The 19,071-nt window shown below is 38.2% G+C and overlaps 2 protein-coding genes across 3 annotated transcripts in view; both read right to left on the reverse strand.

Annotated features, from left to right (window-relative positions):
* Nucleotides 1-14,198, reverse strand: part of mcf2la (mcf.2 cell line derived transforming sequence-like a) — an 85,355-nt gene extending 71,157 nt beyond the window's left edge. Inside the window, exon 1 of one of the 2 annotated variants that reach the window (XM_088649086.1) lies at nucleotides 14,137-14,198. Coding sequence is in view for 1 of the 2 variants with exons in the window: in XM_088649036.1 (XP_088505162.1) it covers nucleotides 9,373-9,451 (79 nt within the window). In the remaining variant the exon portion in view is untranslated. Of the gene's footprint in view, nucleotides 1-9,372; nucleotides 9,618-14,136 lie in introns of those variants that run through there. The other variant, XM_088649036.1, reaches the window with a different exon arrangement.
* A 2,188-nt stretch (nucleotides 14,199-16,386) lies between these two features.
* The window catches only part of tubgcp3 (tubulin gamma complex component 3), a 30,651-nt gene continuing 27,966 nt past the window's right edge, over nucleotides 16,387-19,071 (reverse strand). The window contains exon 22 of the mRNA XM_088596796.1: nucleotides 16,387-18,019. Coding sequence (XP_088452922.1) covers nucleotides 17,858-18,019 — 162 coding nt within the window. The 3' untranslated portion in view covers nucleotides 16,387-17,857. The remainder of the gene's footprint in view (nucleotides 18,020-19,071) is intronic.

Consider the following 19,071-nt stretch of genomic DNA (forward strand, 5'->3'; position numbering starts at 1 on the left):
CTCCTCTGTCAAAACCTTTTGGAACGCTACACTATAGAGATCTGGAGAGCAAAAAGACTTTGCATGTTTAACTCCATGGTGACCAAATGTTTAAAAGCAATGTTTCCACAGCAACCGTTTTGTCTCAAAGCTCAGCAGAGGGAGATGATGGAGCACAAAAGACCTCTTGTTCTTTCAGAATGGAAGCAACGACTGAAATGAAAATTTGCAGCCCTTGTTGATCTACTGAAAGCACACTTGTTAAAGAGTTGACAGCTGGGATGTTGTTAAAGCACCGGTTTTGTACATCATTACACTGAAGTATGGAACTAAAATATCAGTTACAAAAACGTGAGATTTCATCAGTGGTACTATGGTATCATACTGGTACTATAAAAATGAAGCTATACTCTTTTAAATGTACTGTAGGTTAGAATATTAGTTTATTTGTATAAACTATGAGACCTTCCACAACTGTGTCTTGGGACAGTTTTGCTTTCTACTAAGAAAGGAAAATCACAATATGGTCAATTAGTTTTTAAAAAGTAATGACTTCTGTCTAAAAATTCATTTAACCTATCATATTTCATATGATAGTTCATATTCATATGAACTGGCTTCATCACTCTGTTCTCCTCCCCACTGATAGCTGGTGTGTGGTGAGCGTTCTGGCGCACTATGGCTGCTGTTGCATCATCCAGGTGGGGCTGCACACTGGTGGTGGTGGAGGGGAGTCCCCATTACCTGTAAAGCGCTTTGAGTGGAGTGTCCAGGAAAGTGCTATACAAATGTAAGGATTGATACTAACAACAATAATAATAATAATTTAAGAATATACAACATAAAAATGCAATGAAAGCTTTTTGCTAGTTCAGTCCAATGTGCCAAACAAGGTCCTGTTACAATAGTAGTCTGTTTCAGGTCTCTGCACACCTGTACGGAGTGGTGCTGAACAGCACTCAGACAGCAGACCCAGCACAGCTGCATTCAAGAAGCATTTCAAGTACTTGTTGGAGTGTTCTGAGGACTTCAGTAAAGATCTCGCTAAACAGTGTCAAATAGATTTTGGTTCATAATCACTTTCAGAGGACACTTGTTACGGTCCAGTTTGCGAGAACCCTATATTATAGCCAAGAAATGGAAAACCAAGCGAGGAGAAAACCTAGATTTACCCAAGATAATGAGATGCCCAGAAGGGTTTTACTGTACTTTCAACCTCCTTGCCAAAACCAAAAAGATTCCTTGATCATGAATGAATGAAGCACATTATCTAACAAGGGCAGTTAGAATTGAAGCTGCAAAACTGAATTGAAGAACTAGGAAGAAGGAAAAGCTGGAGTTGCTTAAGGAGACAAACTCAGTGGGGATAAAGCTATGGTCCTTAGTGACCATCAGCAGTGCCTGGACAAAATCACAGAAGCAAGATCACTACAGCTTTTAATATGCTTCCATGGAGCGGGACGTTCATCAATATTCCCACAGGCTGATTTAATAAACAGATTGGAGTTCTTTAGTTTACAGTCTGAAAGGGTTATGTAGACATGACAAAACAGAAGGCTGCCATTCCTGAGACGGGATTCTCAATGTGTACAAGAGGAATGTCCTCTAGGGCCAGAATCCTGCAGATTTTACAGGTGGTTCGCCGACTGCTGATTAGGACCCTAAAACCAGGTGTTTCTAGTTTGTATCCACTTTAGCCCAACCAAATAATTAAGAACAGATGTCGACTAAGAGCCAGGTGACCCTAAGGCTGTCATGAACTAGGCTTTTCCAACCCTGATGTACAGGACTGCATTTCTGAGGTCTTTAAAGCAAACGGGGAAAACTTCCAGATTTATAACAAATACCAAAACTAGTTCTACTAGTTCCGTGTGGCAAATCAAGCTAACAGGGGGATGCAGAGCTCAGCACAGCTGGAAATGCAGTTGATTTACCATTCTGAGGTCTCTGGATCTGCAAGCAGAATCTCTGTGAAACCCTGGGCCTTCTAAGGCAGCAGGACAACTCTCATTTAGAGTCTTTACCTCTGATGGGTAGGGGTTAGTGGTCATCACAGTGAATAAAACAGCTAGAAATCCTGGTGTGAAAACATTTTTAAGGTTAACTTGAAAATTAGCTTGGGGGTCTTTAAAAATATAATTCCTCTTTCAAGGGTACTATTATTAGAACAACGTAATATATATTATTAAATTTTATTTCTAATCAGAATGTCTATATTGATCTACAAAAGTTCCCATTTAACATGCTCATTTAAAAAAAATGACTCCTTACACTTCACTCCTTACATGTAAGGACAGAACTAATCAATGTTATGGTTCATAATTTCGTTGCATTTTCATGCATTCACTTGAAACGCTGCCTGGGGATTTATTCATTTGAAACACAGAACCTTTGCGTTTTTAGTCTGGAGTGATGTCCGTAAAATGTCAGAGTAAATTTAACAATTCATTGCCGAATTGAATGCATACAAGACGTTTGATTTAAAGAACTGCTCCTTGCTGTTATTTTTAACACATTGAGAGGACTTCCTGCGAGGCACTGTCACTGTTTCTTAATATCAAAACCCATGCCAGTTTTTGTGCCTTTCTGTTGAGCTTAAAAGCATTTTAGTTTTAGGTTGCAGTTCATAAATGTCTGCATTTTCCACAGAGTTTTCACGTAGATTAGCAGCTCAATATCAGGTTTCAAAGTTTCCATTTGGAAAATGTGCCATTGCAGCATTTCACTGGACAGGGAGTGAAAATCATAGCATGGGACAAGCTATACATTTGAGTTATATGGAAGTTTCCTATTAATTACTATTACAATAACCCATATAACATTAAGAATTAGGGAATCCTTGAGTTAGGTAATGCAATCAAGCTCCTGCAGGGAGATGATGGGGGATTATACTAGCTAACACCTGATGACCAGGATTTGAATTTATCAGGCAAGGTACTGTAGCTACTAAAATAGCTTTTTCCACTCTTAACAAAAATCGTTGACCAGAGTGTCACTGGCAAGTACTTTTGTGTTTTAGTCACCAACAACCACCATATTCAGTTATCTTATAGAGCACTGTGTATACAATGTCTTTCTCCAGAATTTGGCCTCTAAACAAAATAGAAAAGTAGAACAAGGCATTGCTCAATGAGTTGTTCGAGGTATTGTTAGTTGTGCTTTATTATATACCTCAGAAGTATTTCTAAGCTCCAGTTCAATTGTCAAATCTAATTAGTTTCTGATTGTTGCTGGCCTATAGTTAAATATAGCTTTGCAGTATTCAGCAACGCAGACATCATAGTTTATTTGATTATTATCTTTCCTCAGCAAAGACTGGTCTTTTAATTCTAGCTCTGCTGCCGCCTAAAATATCCCATATAGTTCTTGCTTCAGGTCTCAATTTGAAAATACCTTCATCCTCCTAACTAACTAATCAAATAAGCCAGATTAAACAGTTCAATCAGCCTGTCGTGTTGGACATGTCATGTAGACATCTGAAGAAATGATTCTGAAACAGTATGCATCCTCTAATGTTACAATATGCAGGAAAAAAAATACATATTAGGTGGCTGATAAAAAAAATCTTAGATTTCAAACAGATCGGTGATTTGAAAAACAAAATGGTACCAGAAATTCACATTTAGTGGAAGAGGGTTTATAACAGTCAGTTAAGCTCAAGATCCAGCTACTTACTTGAGAGAGTTTTCCATCATTATATTTATAATCAAAGCCAAATACCTCAAAACCAGAAAAAGGAGATTTTTTTTAAAAGACAATCACAGCTAAGCTGATTTAAAGGTTGTAAAGGTTGTGTCACTTCTCAGGATGCTTTCAAAGAAGCTGACTTGCGACTGTGTTGAGTAAACGATGCCTCAGGTAAACTCACATTCTGAGCCTCAGGTCTAGCCAGCTTTGCAAAGACAATGGCATTGGAACATCCTGAAATGGGAGCAGGGTGGGATTTGAGTACTGGGAGAATTCAAGGAGACGGGAGGATTTTCAGTGTTGAATCTGACACCAAGATCTTCAAAAGAAAATTCACACAGTTGATCTAAGTAGAACATGATCTACAAGATGTAGAGGCATCAGAATTTAACATGTTTGTTTAAAGTGGATATTTAGGGCACAGTATCATTCTTTGTAAGTATACTGTATCATACAGTATCTGCACAAGATTTAAAGTGATGCTGCCTTTACATAATTCATTCTTAATGGAATCATTCAGAACACCTGCATTTTGGTAACAAAGGCCTACATTAGTGTCGCTAAATTTAAATAATCCATTTAATGTGTAGAGCAAGGTCTCTTCATAACCAGGAGTGAGGAGGCATTACTGCTTTTTAAGCTTTATGTGAATTCTTATTTTTGCAATGAGCTCTGCTAGTTATAATACATGCTTTTCATAGCTTAAAGCTGGATAAATCTGGAGAAGCAGTAGCATTAGAGCTGAAAAACCCAGTGTATTTCTGAACTATGGAATCAAGTGTCTTCCATTTTTCTAATATATTTCCATTACATTTCATTTGCACTATTTAGCTATGTAAAATAGTTAACTGAAATTATAAGACGAAATTGCTTGACATGAGCAGAACAAATAGAAAGGCATCACATCAAAGAAAACAAACAATTAAGATGAAAAATTAAACTTTTAAGTTTTCTCATCTCAACCTCTGTAGAGTAGAGGAGATAAATATGAATATGGCTCAGTATTTTTCACCTTCACTATTCTCAAAATAAAAACACACTTTCTAATACCGATTTATATCTTTCTCTGTTGGTACAATAACATTTTTTAAAATTCAAAAATTACATTTCAGATATAAGTCCCTTTTAATTTGCAAATTGCTTTCTGGTTGCGAGTTTGAGGATTGTAGAAATGTACGAGCCAGATGGTTATATACAACTTGCTGATTACAACTCAGTTCTCACCTTGGAAATTATTTTAAAAACTCTTTGACAAGAACAAGTTACACTTTTTTCCACACTAAATACATTTTGCCAAAGCTGCTTAACAGTATCTAAAAATGCCAATTGCTGTTATCCTCTGCTTCCTTAGGGTTGCTAAACCCTGAAATTAACCAGCAGTGCAAGATAATTTCCTTAAGATCAAGAGCCACAATGAATATTTCAATCAGTAGACATTCAATAAAAAAAACATAAAAAAGCCTGAAACCACAAACTACTTCTCAAAATAGTTCCCGGCTAAGGTGACTGATTAAATAATTCAGACAGTTTCTGGTATTCAGGCCCTTGGTTTTTTGTGTATGTAAGACATAATGTTGGCTTCCAGAGTGGTATAATCACTTTGAACAAGTTAACTTTTAATGAAACGTCAATACAGGAAAGTTAAGTGATATAGATAATAACCTCCTATAGTAGATATATAGTAGAATTTACATAGAATTTCATGATTTTGCATAATCTATAAAATCATAAATGCTATTATTAAATATCAGACATGCTAGTATTCTCCTGTCATGTTTCCTCAGATGTTGAGAGGTAAACATAAAATGTCTGTAAGGTACTATTCTTAAACTGTTGTGTATCTTTTGAAACCCAGCTTTAAACCTGATATCAAAATTTGGAAAATATTTGATTAAATATGATAGTCATGAAAGTATAATTAGCTGTGTAAGACAAACACCTCAGTCATACTAAGACATAATAGCCCGTCTGACCCTGTGTTTGCTGTTGGAAAGGTTTAGCGACCAATGCAGCTTCACTGTCCTTTCAATGACTGGTGCCCCTCGCCCACAGTCGGTCACAAAACTATAACAATTTAAATTAGGCAATATCTAAATATCTGTGGACCTGAGGAAATTATTAATTCCACGGTAAGAGGACAATTTGCTCAGAATAGCGATCAGCCCAGGGCCTGGTTTAATTCTAAATTTAGATTTTGTCAGTTTGAAAATTTAAACCAAGTATTTAACAGAATCTTTCAGTTGAACAGATGTAGAAAGCTTCAAAACACAGAGCAATCAAAAAGCTTAGAATTGTGGGTCCTCATTTTAGACTTATCTAGATTTTTATGTTTGAAAAGTACCGTAATAGGCACTGAGATAGTGCCTATTAATTCAATACTTCATTGCCATAACAACAAGCTGCATGGAATCTGGCACTGGTGTTACTACTACACCGTATATTACTATCATGATAATGATTATGATAGTAATGCCTGAGACAGTATTAGGCACTTTACCTTACAGTATACATTCACAACTGCATTGACTCACTTGACTGCTTGCTGTACATTTTTTGTGGAATGTCATCTGCTGTGTGTGCTTAACGTCCTCCATTTCATTTAGTAGCAATGCCTCCATTTCATTTTGGCCGCAAAACAATTTCATTTTAACCTTAACAGTGCCAGAAATGTGCTGTTTTCCCTGCAGTATAGTGGATATACCGAGCACTACAGAGGCATGTTGTCTGAACTTTTGTATTTATTAAAGTGGGGTGCTAATGTGTAATTGTAAATGACTGCAATCATTTCCACGATGCACTGTGAGGCAGCCACAGTCTCTATGATTTCACAGTGGATGGATAAAAAGGCTAGGCTAACCAGCCACGTTTGTGAAACAAAATAATACCACTTAACCAATGCAGAACATCGAAAAACTCCTGCATTACAGCTAAGGCAAGATATATATCCATAGCCAAGCCAATTCCCTGAAAGCAAACCCCTGGGTTCAGCATGGCTAAGACATCTGGGAAAAGAACTGTGAAAGGCTTTTTCAATCCCGAACTGGAAGGTTTAAAGCAGAAGACCCAGAGAACCTTTAATGTTAGGAAAGCCTTTAATGTTATAATCAATCTGCCAACTCAAAAACCAAACAGAGAAGTTTGGTCGAAGTGACAGAGGAGTTACCACAGGTAACATGATTTGCTATGTAGACGGGCACAGACAGATTGTCTCAGGAAAAAAAGGACATTTTTCCAATGTCAGGGAGATCAACTCTTCTGCAGAATATGCTCAATGTGAATTAAATGCAAGTTGTTATAATACAACCCAGCCACAATCACATGGGACAAACACTATGTAAAAATCTAAATCTAGACATCAGTTCTATGTCTGAGTTTCCCAGCAGTGAAGTTCTTTTCCTTTTATTAAAAGCACACTTAACAAAAAAGCACATTCCTTTACTGAAAACATATTTCAGAGAGGGTAAGACAAAGGCACAGTTTACAAGCAAATACAGTAGAGATTTTCCTGGAACTAAAGCTGCAGAACAGAAAGAAATCTTGTATTTTGCATTCCTTTAACCATCAGATGTGCACTAGAGCTATCCGAGCTATAAATCCATGAATTGCTTCATTTTAAACCTACAATTACTGTGCCCTCCCCTCAGGGATTCCTGTCTGCTTCTCTTCACTGAACACAAACTGGATTGCTTGTTTTGCTGGCAATATCAACTATTACACCTTCAGGCTCAAATCACACTTTACTTAAAAATCATCACTTTCCAGGTTGATACCAGATAGAGCAAATAGTCAACTTCAAAACCTTTAATGAAAAGCACAAAGCAATTTATGTTCTGATGGAAGAAATCATAAAACATATTGGAAATAGTCCAATGTCACATCTTTGGCAACGGTGATACTGCCAAATATGCCTTATTGAACACTGCAATAGCATGCAATACAAATCCTAGAACCTTCCCTAGTGAGTCAGCCTGGCTGGACAGGAGAAAAAAGGATTAATTAAAAACAAAATCTTGCTATTGGATATTAAGAACATCCATTTATAGTGTTCCAGGAGCAGTCACTTCAACTGCTTTCTTCAATATTTCAAAATAATTCCAAAAAGTCCATTAAACCTTTTTAATTAAAGGATCAACATGGCTCAATGACTGCAGCTTACATTTCTATTTTTGTGCTTTATTCTCCCCCCACCCACCCATTTTTGGGCCACACTTTTATTAATTTCAGAAAATGACAATTAGAAAATCACACAGCATAAGCTGGCATCAGTGACCTTAAAGAATTAAGCAGTTAAAGACAATTAATTTAAACAGTGACCAGTGTCCAAACCCCCCCCCCCCCCCCTTTGAAAACATTAGAACTGTTATGGCATTTATGGAATTACTTTTTTTAGCCTTATACCTACAGGCAGATCAGCGCGTACTGTAAGTAGGGCAACTGAGGGAAAAAAAGGCATAATGTAAAATCTTCCCATTAACGTCAAGACGCATGTTTGTATTTCCTGAAATACATTTTATTTTGTAGAGCGGGACTAGTCATCATCATATCACTTAAACTGATCCAATCCAATGTGGCAGGGGAGCCAGAGCCTATCCCAAGAAACACTGGGCACAAGGCAGGATACACCGTGGATGGGACGCCAGTCCATCACTGGGTACATACTGTACAGACACTTGTCACAGCAGGGACAAGTTGACAGAAGCCAGTTACCCTATGAGCGTGTCTTTGGACTGTGGGAGGAAACTGGAGGAAAGCTGGAAGAAAGCCACGTAAACACAGCAAGAACATGCAAACTGTATGCAGATAACACCCTAGGAAGTGAATGCAGGCCCATGGGCCACAAATGCATGTGTGCCACTGCCCCTCCATGTCACTCTCATTCCTGGAATATAGATATTAAATAAATACCAACAAACAAGCAATTTATAAAACAGGTTTACATGCTCTTCCACATCAATTACCAATACATACTGTTGTAGATAAACTAACATCATGTTAAATACATATGCTGTTAGGTACTTGGTGATGGTAAACACATGCTAGTACACTCTTAAAGGCAGTTATTAGGAGGACTTTGGGTGCTTAAGTTTCACACTTATCAAAACATATTGCACATACAGGCGTATTATTTAAAGGCTTTCTGTTAAGACTGCAGTTTTTTAGCACGAGAGCCATACGGTATTGATAAAAGCAAATACAAATAGTCAATCATTTTTTGTGTCTGGAGGAAAAATTCAAATTAAAAATCTGAGTTTTGCAACATCCATTTTTTTCTGGTACCCATTGGCGTATGGAATTCAAAAGCAACAGACTGCCTTGTACATCCAGCTCAAAAGCCAGAGTCAACTAATGCCTGCAAATCGTTTATCCGTCGAAAGATTAAACACAGCTCCACAGCCTTCATTTTACACAAAGCACTGGCACAACTAATTCCACTTGCAACCCTGCATAATTGCACACATCAACAAGAGTTCATTTTACACGTTCCATTTCACGCAATGCATGCTGATGCTTCTTGAAGGTATCCTGCAGAGCACACACACACACACACATTTACTGCAAGATGCAATGCTAAAATATATTTAGGATTAAAAAAACTGCCATTCAAAGGGTTTCATTTTGACACCCCCCCCCCCAAAGATTTCCAAGGTGCTCAAATTAACACTATCAAGCAAAGTACATAACGCAAAGACTAGCAGCTCTTCCTACCAATTCTCTGGGCAACCGTACTCAGCCTTTGTGCCAATGCTTCCAGGAACATTTCTTCTTTCTTTATCCAAAGCATCATTTTTCAGAAGAACATGGAGAGGGCCCAGCCGGTCGTACACCTCTGTGATTCTGAGCTAGGCGGACGCTGTAGAGCCCTGCATTTCTATCTGCTGCGGAGCCCTGGCAGTGGGAGGCAGGAGCGCACACAGACACGCGGGCTGGAGCGCGCACACTCACACACTCGCCTGCATGCACTGCTGCTGGAAAGTCACAGAGAGAGCTGAGCTGATGCAGTCCGAGGCCCGGAGGAGAAAACTAATCACTGCGGGTTCCCTTAACCTTGACTCCAGGACGTGGTGAAGAATGAGAGGGCCAGAAAGCACATTTATAATTGTCACACTGAAGCTAAAAAAAAATGATTGTTCAACATTAACACAAAAAAAAAGGTCAGTTATAGGATCAAACATCAGAGGATATCCAGTTGTATGCTTTTAACCATTAGTCTGTCTGCTTAAATATGACCCTTAAAGCCCATGGCATCTATTTTTACCTGTATAAAAATTGTTTCTTCACAAGATCTCTGAAAAAAGACAATGAATTCAAGGTTACTGAACACAATGCACTGCAAGAGCCGAATGCTTATAAAACAAAAGCATACTTTCTTGCCATACAACATTTTAATTACATCCTGAAAAAGCTTCATTTTAGTTGCCGCTCCAAAACACTACTTTTTAAATATACTGAGGATTAAATTGTGTCTTCATTTTGATTAACTGAATGTTTATGTCCATTTATAAAATCAATAAATCTTGTAAATAGGCACTAAAGCACCTCATTAGTGACAGAATTGATTGGTTAGTGTTAAGATGATGTAAATGGTTGAACACATGGCTAGATGAAAGTCAAGATAAAAAAAAAACACAGAAAGGAGCCAGTATGCTCCACTGATAAGAGAGCATCACCTTGGTGCCATTATATTGCAGGCTGAACTAAATCAGTGTACCATTGCTTGCCATCTGGGGTAACCAGCAATTTCAAGCATGGCAAAACGTTACAGGCAAACACTGATTATCAATTGGTAAAAATCTGGGGGACTCCCATGCCAAGACTGAAGCATCTTCCTTTGTGTTCCTTCATCATCATTTTTGGACTATTTCCACAGCTTCAGAAACACCAAGCTGCAATAACCCATGAATCAGCAGTTCTCCAGTGTTTAAAAGCACAACACACAGAGGTGCTGCAAGCAAAGCCAAGTGTTCTTCAGCTACGGACAGATGTTTTTTTGTAGATCGCCCTTATGGACGTCAGTGTGTGTGGTGCAGTCATACACAACAGTCAGTTATCATTCAGTACAAGACACTAATTGATGAACAAGTCCAAGAGGGACAGTCTGGTCAGGAGTGTCAAGCTGCTGCAGAGCTCCACATTTTGATTGATGGAAACCTGACTCTACCAACCTTACATTGGTCTCATGTTGGAACCTCACTTGCTGCAGGATGATCCAGACATGACCACTGCCCAGCAGGACAATGCACATTATCATGATGCTCATGGAAAGGCTTTCTTGTGAAATGAGTGTGGGACAGGTGTCCCACTGATGCTCTATTTGTCAGACTTGAGGCCTGTTGAACATTTGTGGGATAGGCCGTAGCCTGCATCAATGACTCAGAATCAAGTGAAGATATATACTGTATGCTTGTCCAGGCTGTATGAAAGAAACTGGACAAAATCCGACATGACGGCATCATCTGCAAACCCGGAGGAAATCATGCATACCAACAATTTACAGAACTAGCCTGTGACTTTCACTATTGATCAACCTGTTCATGGCAAAGTAAAGTATCAGGACACTTCCTATAATAAGGTTTTGCCAACCAGCTTAGTGAGGTTGTTGCAGTTAGTTGGAGGTTTCTTTTGAAAACTCAAAAAATGCTAAAAGCACAGGCTACAACCAGGTTTGTATTAACATATGTTAGAAGCTTCCCCTTTCACTGATATAGAATTTATTCCAAATCAACAACATTAAGTCAACATGTTGCCCAATAAGAACTAGAGTGCAATTTGCTTTGTGTAAACTTCAAAATATAAGCACTTACGCCACATTTGACAAATCTTTCCATTATGTAAAAACAAATATGCATGTATTTTCTGATAATGCAGAAAGATCTTTAATCTAACCTTCGGTGTCTTCATTCATATATGTAGTCATAAAATGACTACAATCATGACTGTTAGTTTGAGTGTATGATCGTTCTAATTTATTCATGCATGTGGCTGTTGGATCCCTGAAGCAAATTCAGACAAGAAGAAGAAAAATGCAGCTGTATGGACCAGTGGAAGTCAATGTGTGCTAAATGTTGGAGTTGATTATGGGAGAATTGGCTAATTGTGCATACACCTGGGGAGAAACAGCTGTATCTTTCCTCGTCTCTAACAGAAAAATGGATTTCCTTAAATAAGCATCCATCTTACATCAGTATACATAAAATTTCTACCCGATAATGAACATCAAGCTGTTGATCAGCATTGCAACATGAAGAACTCCCTGGAAGACTCTAAACAGAGTCTCTAAACTTCCATCTGTGAAAACGGGAGCAAATTCTAGTTGCACAGCTGAAGAAGCTACAGAACCCAAGGAGGGCACTAGCAGATAGAGGAACTGCCAAGTCCTACATTTACGAAGATATGAACCTTTAAAAAAAAAAAGCAAGCCGAAGCTGCCAAAGAAAATGGTGGCACTGCTCCCAGGATGTACTGTATACCGAGTGGACAACACAGCAGCCTAACATTTCAATGCCACCTAACACCCCTTTACCAGATAAGATGTCTCCATTCAAACGTACCTGAAAGCACAATATCACTCTCACAGATACTCAAGTTCAAGCACAAGTTACAACAACTGATATTCAAATCCCACCAAAAACAAAACAAGAAGTGATGTTATTGAGGACCAGGCTTATTTCTATTACATGTACAGTAAGGTCATGGAAATCATAAACAAAACTAAATAAGAGGATCTTCTGTAGTATTACAGGACTCTAGGGAGTAGAAGGCATGGATTTAGAAAATAAAGGTCTTCCCTGATTACCTATCATTTCAAGAGATGTTTGAACAAGACACTCAATAATGGATACAAATTGAGTACAGTATATGATACAAATGGTCAAACTGCAGGCAGTAGGTGTTCAAGAAAATGTATTAGCTTTAAAACCTGGCTAGTGGATAGTAAAAATAAGGGGTTAACACTCCAGCTGATGTGAGGCCATTAGTCTACCATAGCATTCTGCATGAGATTATCATATCATTAGCAAATGGGTGTAACAAAAGCCTACAGGTATATGAGATACCTCGGACTAGACCATTACTGTTATTTGTTCTAATTTGACTGCACCCCACTGATTTTTACAAAGGTACACGGTACAAAAATTAAAACTTCTTCGGAATGCCACCGCCCAATTAATTGCATTTAAATTCTAGCTGGCCAGCCCAGCCCCAGCGTTTTCTGCAATACTTTAATCCGAATTAACAAAGCAATTTTCACTTCTCCACCCAATGTGCTACTGAATGCAATGTGGCAGTCGGCGCAAATGGGCAACTCTGTGGGTGCTGCAGTGGTGGATGAAGTGGGGCCCTTCCAAGGTGCTTTTGGATCCTTTGAGAAGAACACCAGAGAACCTGCATTGCATGTTACAGCATTTATAAAACATTAGGAGACATTTCCCCACCCAGACACCTCTGGCTTCATTAGTGGTCAAACTTATGCCATTCCTAGAACTGTGAACAAAGACCCACCCTGTTACACAACAGAGTGGTGTTACAAAACGAAAATGCTTCCCAATGCAGGTGACATTTGACTACTTATTTGCTTACTCCTTTTTTAAATATCTAAACAAGAAAAAAAAACACATCACCATGCAGCAGATACAAACACCCAGTAAAGGAAGTTTCCAGTTTCTGGGTTGTGTGGATGCACAAGCCCAACTCCATTGAGTTGTTAAAATTGTGAAAGTCCTTGTACAACAGTCTATTGAGAAGAACCTGTTCCTCTGAAAATTACCAGAAGGCTTAAAGAAGTTTAGGCTATTTGCTATATAAAACCAAAACACAGCAGTTGAGCACAGAGCGGTTGACTTTTTACTGCACTTGCTTCGAAAATAGATCTTAGTGCAACTCAACTTCCACTCTCATTTTACAGATGAATCCATCCATATACTGTAAAGCACATCTTTAGCTTGTGAAATAACAAAACAATCAATTTGGTATTCATTATATTTTTTTTACCTCAATTTTAATTATAATAAAAAACGTAAAAGGATTTTCAATTCTAAAATTAAATTAATATTTAATTAATACCCTAAGTGTACGCTACAAGTACACGGAACACAATTTTGGACAAACAAATCTTCATAAAATGCCAGATTTTTCAGATAAATATTCGTGCCACCATGAACATTTGATAGCTAAACGGCTGTACTGTTCTTGTAATTTAAAATTGTCCTAACCGAGGAGTAACTACTGACATTGCGAGACCAATTCAGCATCTAAATTTTTAAAATGCAATTTATTTTCGAATGACACATCTACAGCCTTTTTCCATTTAGCAAATACTGGAGCAGATTATATAAAGTGTAAAACAATACCGCACAATCCCTACCGACAGTCAGCTCCGTGGTCATCTCCAAAAGTAACGCAAGTAGCGTTAGTAAAACTGTGAATTTTTAAAAAATACACTACTGATATGCATTGTAAGGAATATTGATTCACCTGCCTCTCAAGCCCCTCATCTGGGGTTAAAATCCCCACAAGACGTGAGTAGATCCTTGACGTTTAGTTAGCCGTAGAGTGACATCCACAGAATTGTGACAAATGTTCACTTATATACTGTAGGAGGAGAGGTCTGTGTGCACAGCGGAACCTGTCTGATCACTGGCTGTGGGTGGCTTGGGAATGTGGTGTCAGATGTAACGAGCACAGCAGCCAGGAAAGCATTTTGGAGAGCATTTCCAGCCATTTCCTCTATGAGATGACAACTTTGATGTAGAACGAAATGTTTCTTTTGTCTTACCAGTCCAAAGACACCTACCTCGGAGTCACTGTCCTCCTCCGATGTAAACATGACACATATTTACGTTGGGAAGTTCTGCATTGTTACAATGGTCAGTACCAATGGTCAAATTGGTTAATTTGCTTATACTGCTACCTAGTGGGCTGATTGTGCAAGCAATACCATTCGTGAAAAGCAACGTCTCCTACCGAATCCAAACACCTTTACGAAAAATGTACCCCATTGTAGCTCTGGGGTCAATTTGCTTAACACGTAGAACTTACCTGAGCTTTGGAAACACTGTTACACAAATTATACAGTCGCTTAATGGCAGAGCGTTGTTGCAATGGACATTAAAGAAGCTTTGGCTATTACCGTCTTGCAGGGTGCCGGGTGTTTTTGCCGTCGGAACCAAACGTTTGACGTCAGAAATGCCCGAGTCCAAGTCCTCTTGTTCGTCGAGGTAGCTCGTCCTGTCCTCGTTGCTGTCAGATTTCACCCCGAAACAGCGTTGTATGAACCCGGGGGGATTTGATCGCCAACAACCACAATTAGAAAGACTCATAACTATTGTGTCTCTTAGGTTTCGGATGCCAATAAATATATTTACAACTAACGAAGGAAATTATCTTTTTTTCAGAGATAGTTCGTCAATCGGAAACACAGGAAAACTAATTTTAATGTGTTGGTTTTGTCATGACTTCATATGGAGATGTATTATTTACAACGCACAAGCTACCAAAAGTCGTTGACATGAATCCGGGAGCAGTTCATAGCAACTTCGTATTTACCCTCTACGTATCCCTCCAACTGGTTTGCAACTGATTGACTTGAAGAAGTACACGTGAGACCCAAATCACATTTTAAAAACAGGTCGATAACGCCCACATACCTCAATTCTGAAAAGTACTTGCGTTCATGTTTTTTTTTCTGATTCTAGAAGCAAAATTGTATTAGTTGTATGACCTCTCTTGGGAGACAGAACAGGCGTTGGACATACAGTACACATAAACCTATAATTAGCTGATTGGTAACAAGGTCACGCCAGTAGAGCTGTCTCAGTAAGGCAACGAGAGTCGATTCTTATCCTTATCACCCAGGCTCTGTCTTGAGCTGTTACGAATTCAAGAGTAATTTGAACGACAATGCACCTCAATGACAAAGACATGATCAGATCTGCAAAATGTAACGAGATCGGCTTTTACCTCATTAAATATCCTATCGCCTGCCTTGCTAAGTCCCCTATTAAGTGTATTTTCAGGTTTCAGCAGCGCAGGACTGTGACTTGTTTTTGGAAACACAGAACACAGCTTCAGGGGACTGCGGGACAATAAGGGGCGTTGTGCTCTTGCAGTAGTGAGAAGACTGTGAAGAGGTATCTTAGTTTACTCCTTTGGCATTTTCACACCGTGATTAATTTCTTTGGAATCACACGGTTTCTTTAATCCTTGTGCAGTTCCATTCCGCTTTAACTTCTAAATCCGATTTCGTTTTAATTTGTTCCATTTTAAATTCATTGAGTATCTTTTGAATTTATCACTCAAAACTATCGTATTTTAGGTCTACTTTAACTTGATGTAAAAAAAAAATCCGGTTCCCCCTTTTCTCAAATAATTAAAAACAGGGACAGAAAATGAGCAGAGAAGCAGAAAAAATGTCTAGTCCTGCACATTGGCAGCAAGATTAGCTGCTGGTCTCACTTGTTTGACTTATTTTTGACAAAAGCCAATATACAGTTTACAACTAGGTCAATTTAAAATTTGGTAGTGGGACGATTAAAACGGTACATCTTTACATATCCTCTTTAGACAGAGGCTGCAGATATGTGTGATTTTATGGACTTCAAATTAATTTAGCCGTCATTGAATATAAAACGGCCGAAATCATGAACAGTAGTCCTTCCCTCCTGTTAAACTTTACATAGAGATTGTGCATCCTCCATTTAAGTAAACACTTCCTTTCATCAACAGTGGTGATAAAAAATGATCATTTATTAAAGAATAAATGAAAAGATGGCTTTTAATGTATGTTATATACATCTGCGCTATACAAATAAAGGTGGGGATTTCCTCATGTTTTGCTCCATTTGTAAGGACAGGTTCACAGAATACCCTTCCCCCCCAATCTATTCCATTGGGAACACAGGTACGATTTAACATGAGATTCATCTCAGCTTCTTAAATACAGGACTGGACTTGTACAACACATAGGAGATTTATCAAGGGTTTGGCGCCAAAGTGTAAGAACACCATTTTATTTGAGTAAAAGCAGCTCAAGACATCAACTTTTACCACCAAGAAAAAGTGAAATTAGGTGAACCTCCGGGTTTCAAATCTAAACCTTCATCGCACTCAGCATTTGCGTTGTAAAATTTAACAGTCGGATTATTTTTCAGAAATGATGGTGCACTTTGGTGTAAACGGTTTGACAAATCTAGCCTGCACATTTCAGGAGAAAGCAATCATTTGTAACAATGCTAATTCAGACATGCAGGACATAGGTCACACTTTAATGACTACACTCAGGAAAAGAAATAAATACCAAATAAAATGTTACACATCAAAAGGGGAACAAATTTTTCAACATCAGCCTTCTCCCGAAGAGAACTTCCTCATGAAGAATACACTGCAGCATCCCATATCATTGATAAAGTCTACTCAGACCTCTGGAACTGTAGAGCTGTTCCATATTCCTAATCTCTGAGGAACAGGTGATTGTAACATGATTCTACAAATCTGAGCACAAGAAGGACAGAAGTGGTTTTGTATGCAGTAACAATGTCAGAAATGTTAACTTTGCCATAGCTAATACATTAATGTACTTAAATCCTGCAGATCAATTTGTCAAGCAGGTCTTTTAAGGGAGTGCTCAGACTGTGAAGGCCTACTCAAGCACAGCTGTGCTCTTCAAAAGCAGGGGAAATCGATATCGAATAGATCAAGTTCTGAATGCTGAAATCTTTGTACATTTAAACTTTATCCATCATATGGCTGATGCCACAGTGGCTAAATCTAACTGCATGTTCTTACAAAGATTCAGTGACCACCTCGCTCTTTCACAGACAACAATTAAGAAAAGGAACATTAAAACATGAAATGCAGAATGAAAGGATGATACACATTTAAAAGTGCAAAATCGTTTTTTTTTAAACAGAAAGGGTCAATTTACATGAATCATAGAAAGACAACAATGGAGCAAACAAAAAGAAATCTAGAAAAAATAATGAATATCATTTTGTGCTCAACATCTATACAGGAGCAAAAGCTAAACCACAAAAACAAAATGCATTGTGACCTTGTGCTACGAAAATTATACATTGTTTTAACCACTCTATTTTCTGGAGCATTTTTGTTTGGCAATGACATGGAAGGCTTTTGATAAGGTGGAAAAAGGTCCATGTAGCCCTATTGAAAACCGGTAGAAAACTCTGAAGATAGTATTTTACATGTTGGGATTACGTCTCCCCCTAGTGGTCCCCAGGGAGACGCGCAGCCGGGGTTCCCTGGCTTTGTAATGCTCATTGAAATCCAAGCGGAAGCTAAGAAACTGCAGGCTTTCGTCCGAACTTGTCATGAGTAACACCAAAAACTGCTGGACGATACCCTGAAAGACAAATTCGTTTGTCAGCCTCAACTGGAACCAAACAATGCAAATATTAAACTTTGGCATGGGATCAAAACAAGCTGAGAGAATTCAAGGTCAAAACCTAAAAACATAATTTAATATTAAACAATGTTCCAAATCAGAATATTTTGGAGAAAAGGAAAATGTGTGAGAAAAAAAAACCTAAATGCCTTTCTTACTGATTTCAAAGCTGCAACTTCTTTTTGTTATCATGTTGACCAAAAATGTACACAATATTCTAAGTTTTTCCAATGTAATATATGATTACAATATGACTCCTGTTACAATTTAAAGTAGCATGCTTTGGTCAAATATGTTGTGTGCCTTTTTCAGTGCTTTCCCACATGATCTGGAACAACACTCTGCAGCTCCCACCCTGGAGAGCTCCAATCCTGCAGATTTTGTAACCATGAAATCACTAACATCTAATGACCAGAACAATCCAACAACAATCTATTAGACAGGAAATTAAGTAGGTTTATAGATTATCTGGAAAAAGATCAAGATATACCAGAAATTTCTTAACTGAACAGATTACTGGCTTAATTGGTCAATAACGTCTAAGTAATGTGTTGCTAATCTTTAAAAAAGTAAGACATTTAAGAGGAGTAAGACTAATAGAGTGGAAAATTAAAATAACGTGCTGACAACCAAGATACCCATAGTCTTTTCATAGTTAAGCAAGACCTGCCCTTTCTAAACCCACGCTGACTATCCTCTAGAATCCTAGAGCAATTTAGAAATGCTCTAATTTAGTTTTAGTTCTAACTTTGTGTGTCAGAAAATGGTTCTGTTTTGCCACCATTGTAACAGATGTACATTACCCATTTTCAATGAGTTTCTAATTCTTCTTGAGTAGTGGTTGGCAGGGTTTTCATTTCCTTAATTACAGATGATAGAATACCTTCAGACCATGAACAGTAGTTCAGAGTAAGTGTTTTTATAAACTGTAACACTTCTGCCTTTTGTATGCTAATACAACTTAATACTATACTTTGTTTTTGCTCATCCTAAGCATGTTCTTAACTCAT

The sequence above is a fragment of the Lepisosteus platostomus genome, chromosome 2, assembly GCF_059453375.1.
Source record: "Lepisosteus platostomus isolate fLepPlt1 chromosome 2, fLepPlt1.hap1, whole genome shotgun sequence".
NCBI lineage: Eukaryota > Metazoa > Chordata > Actinopteri > Semionotiformes > Lepisosteidae > Lepisosteus > Lepisosteus platostomus.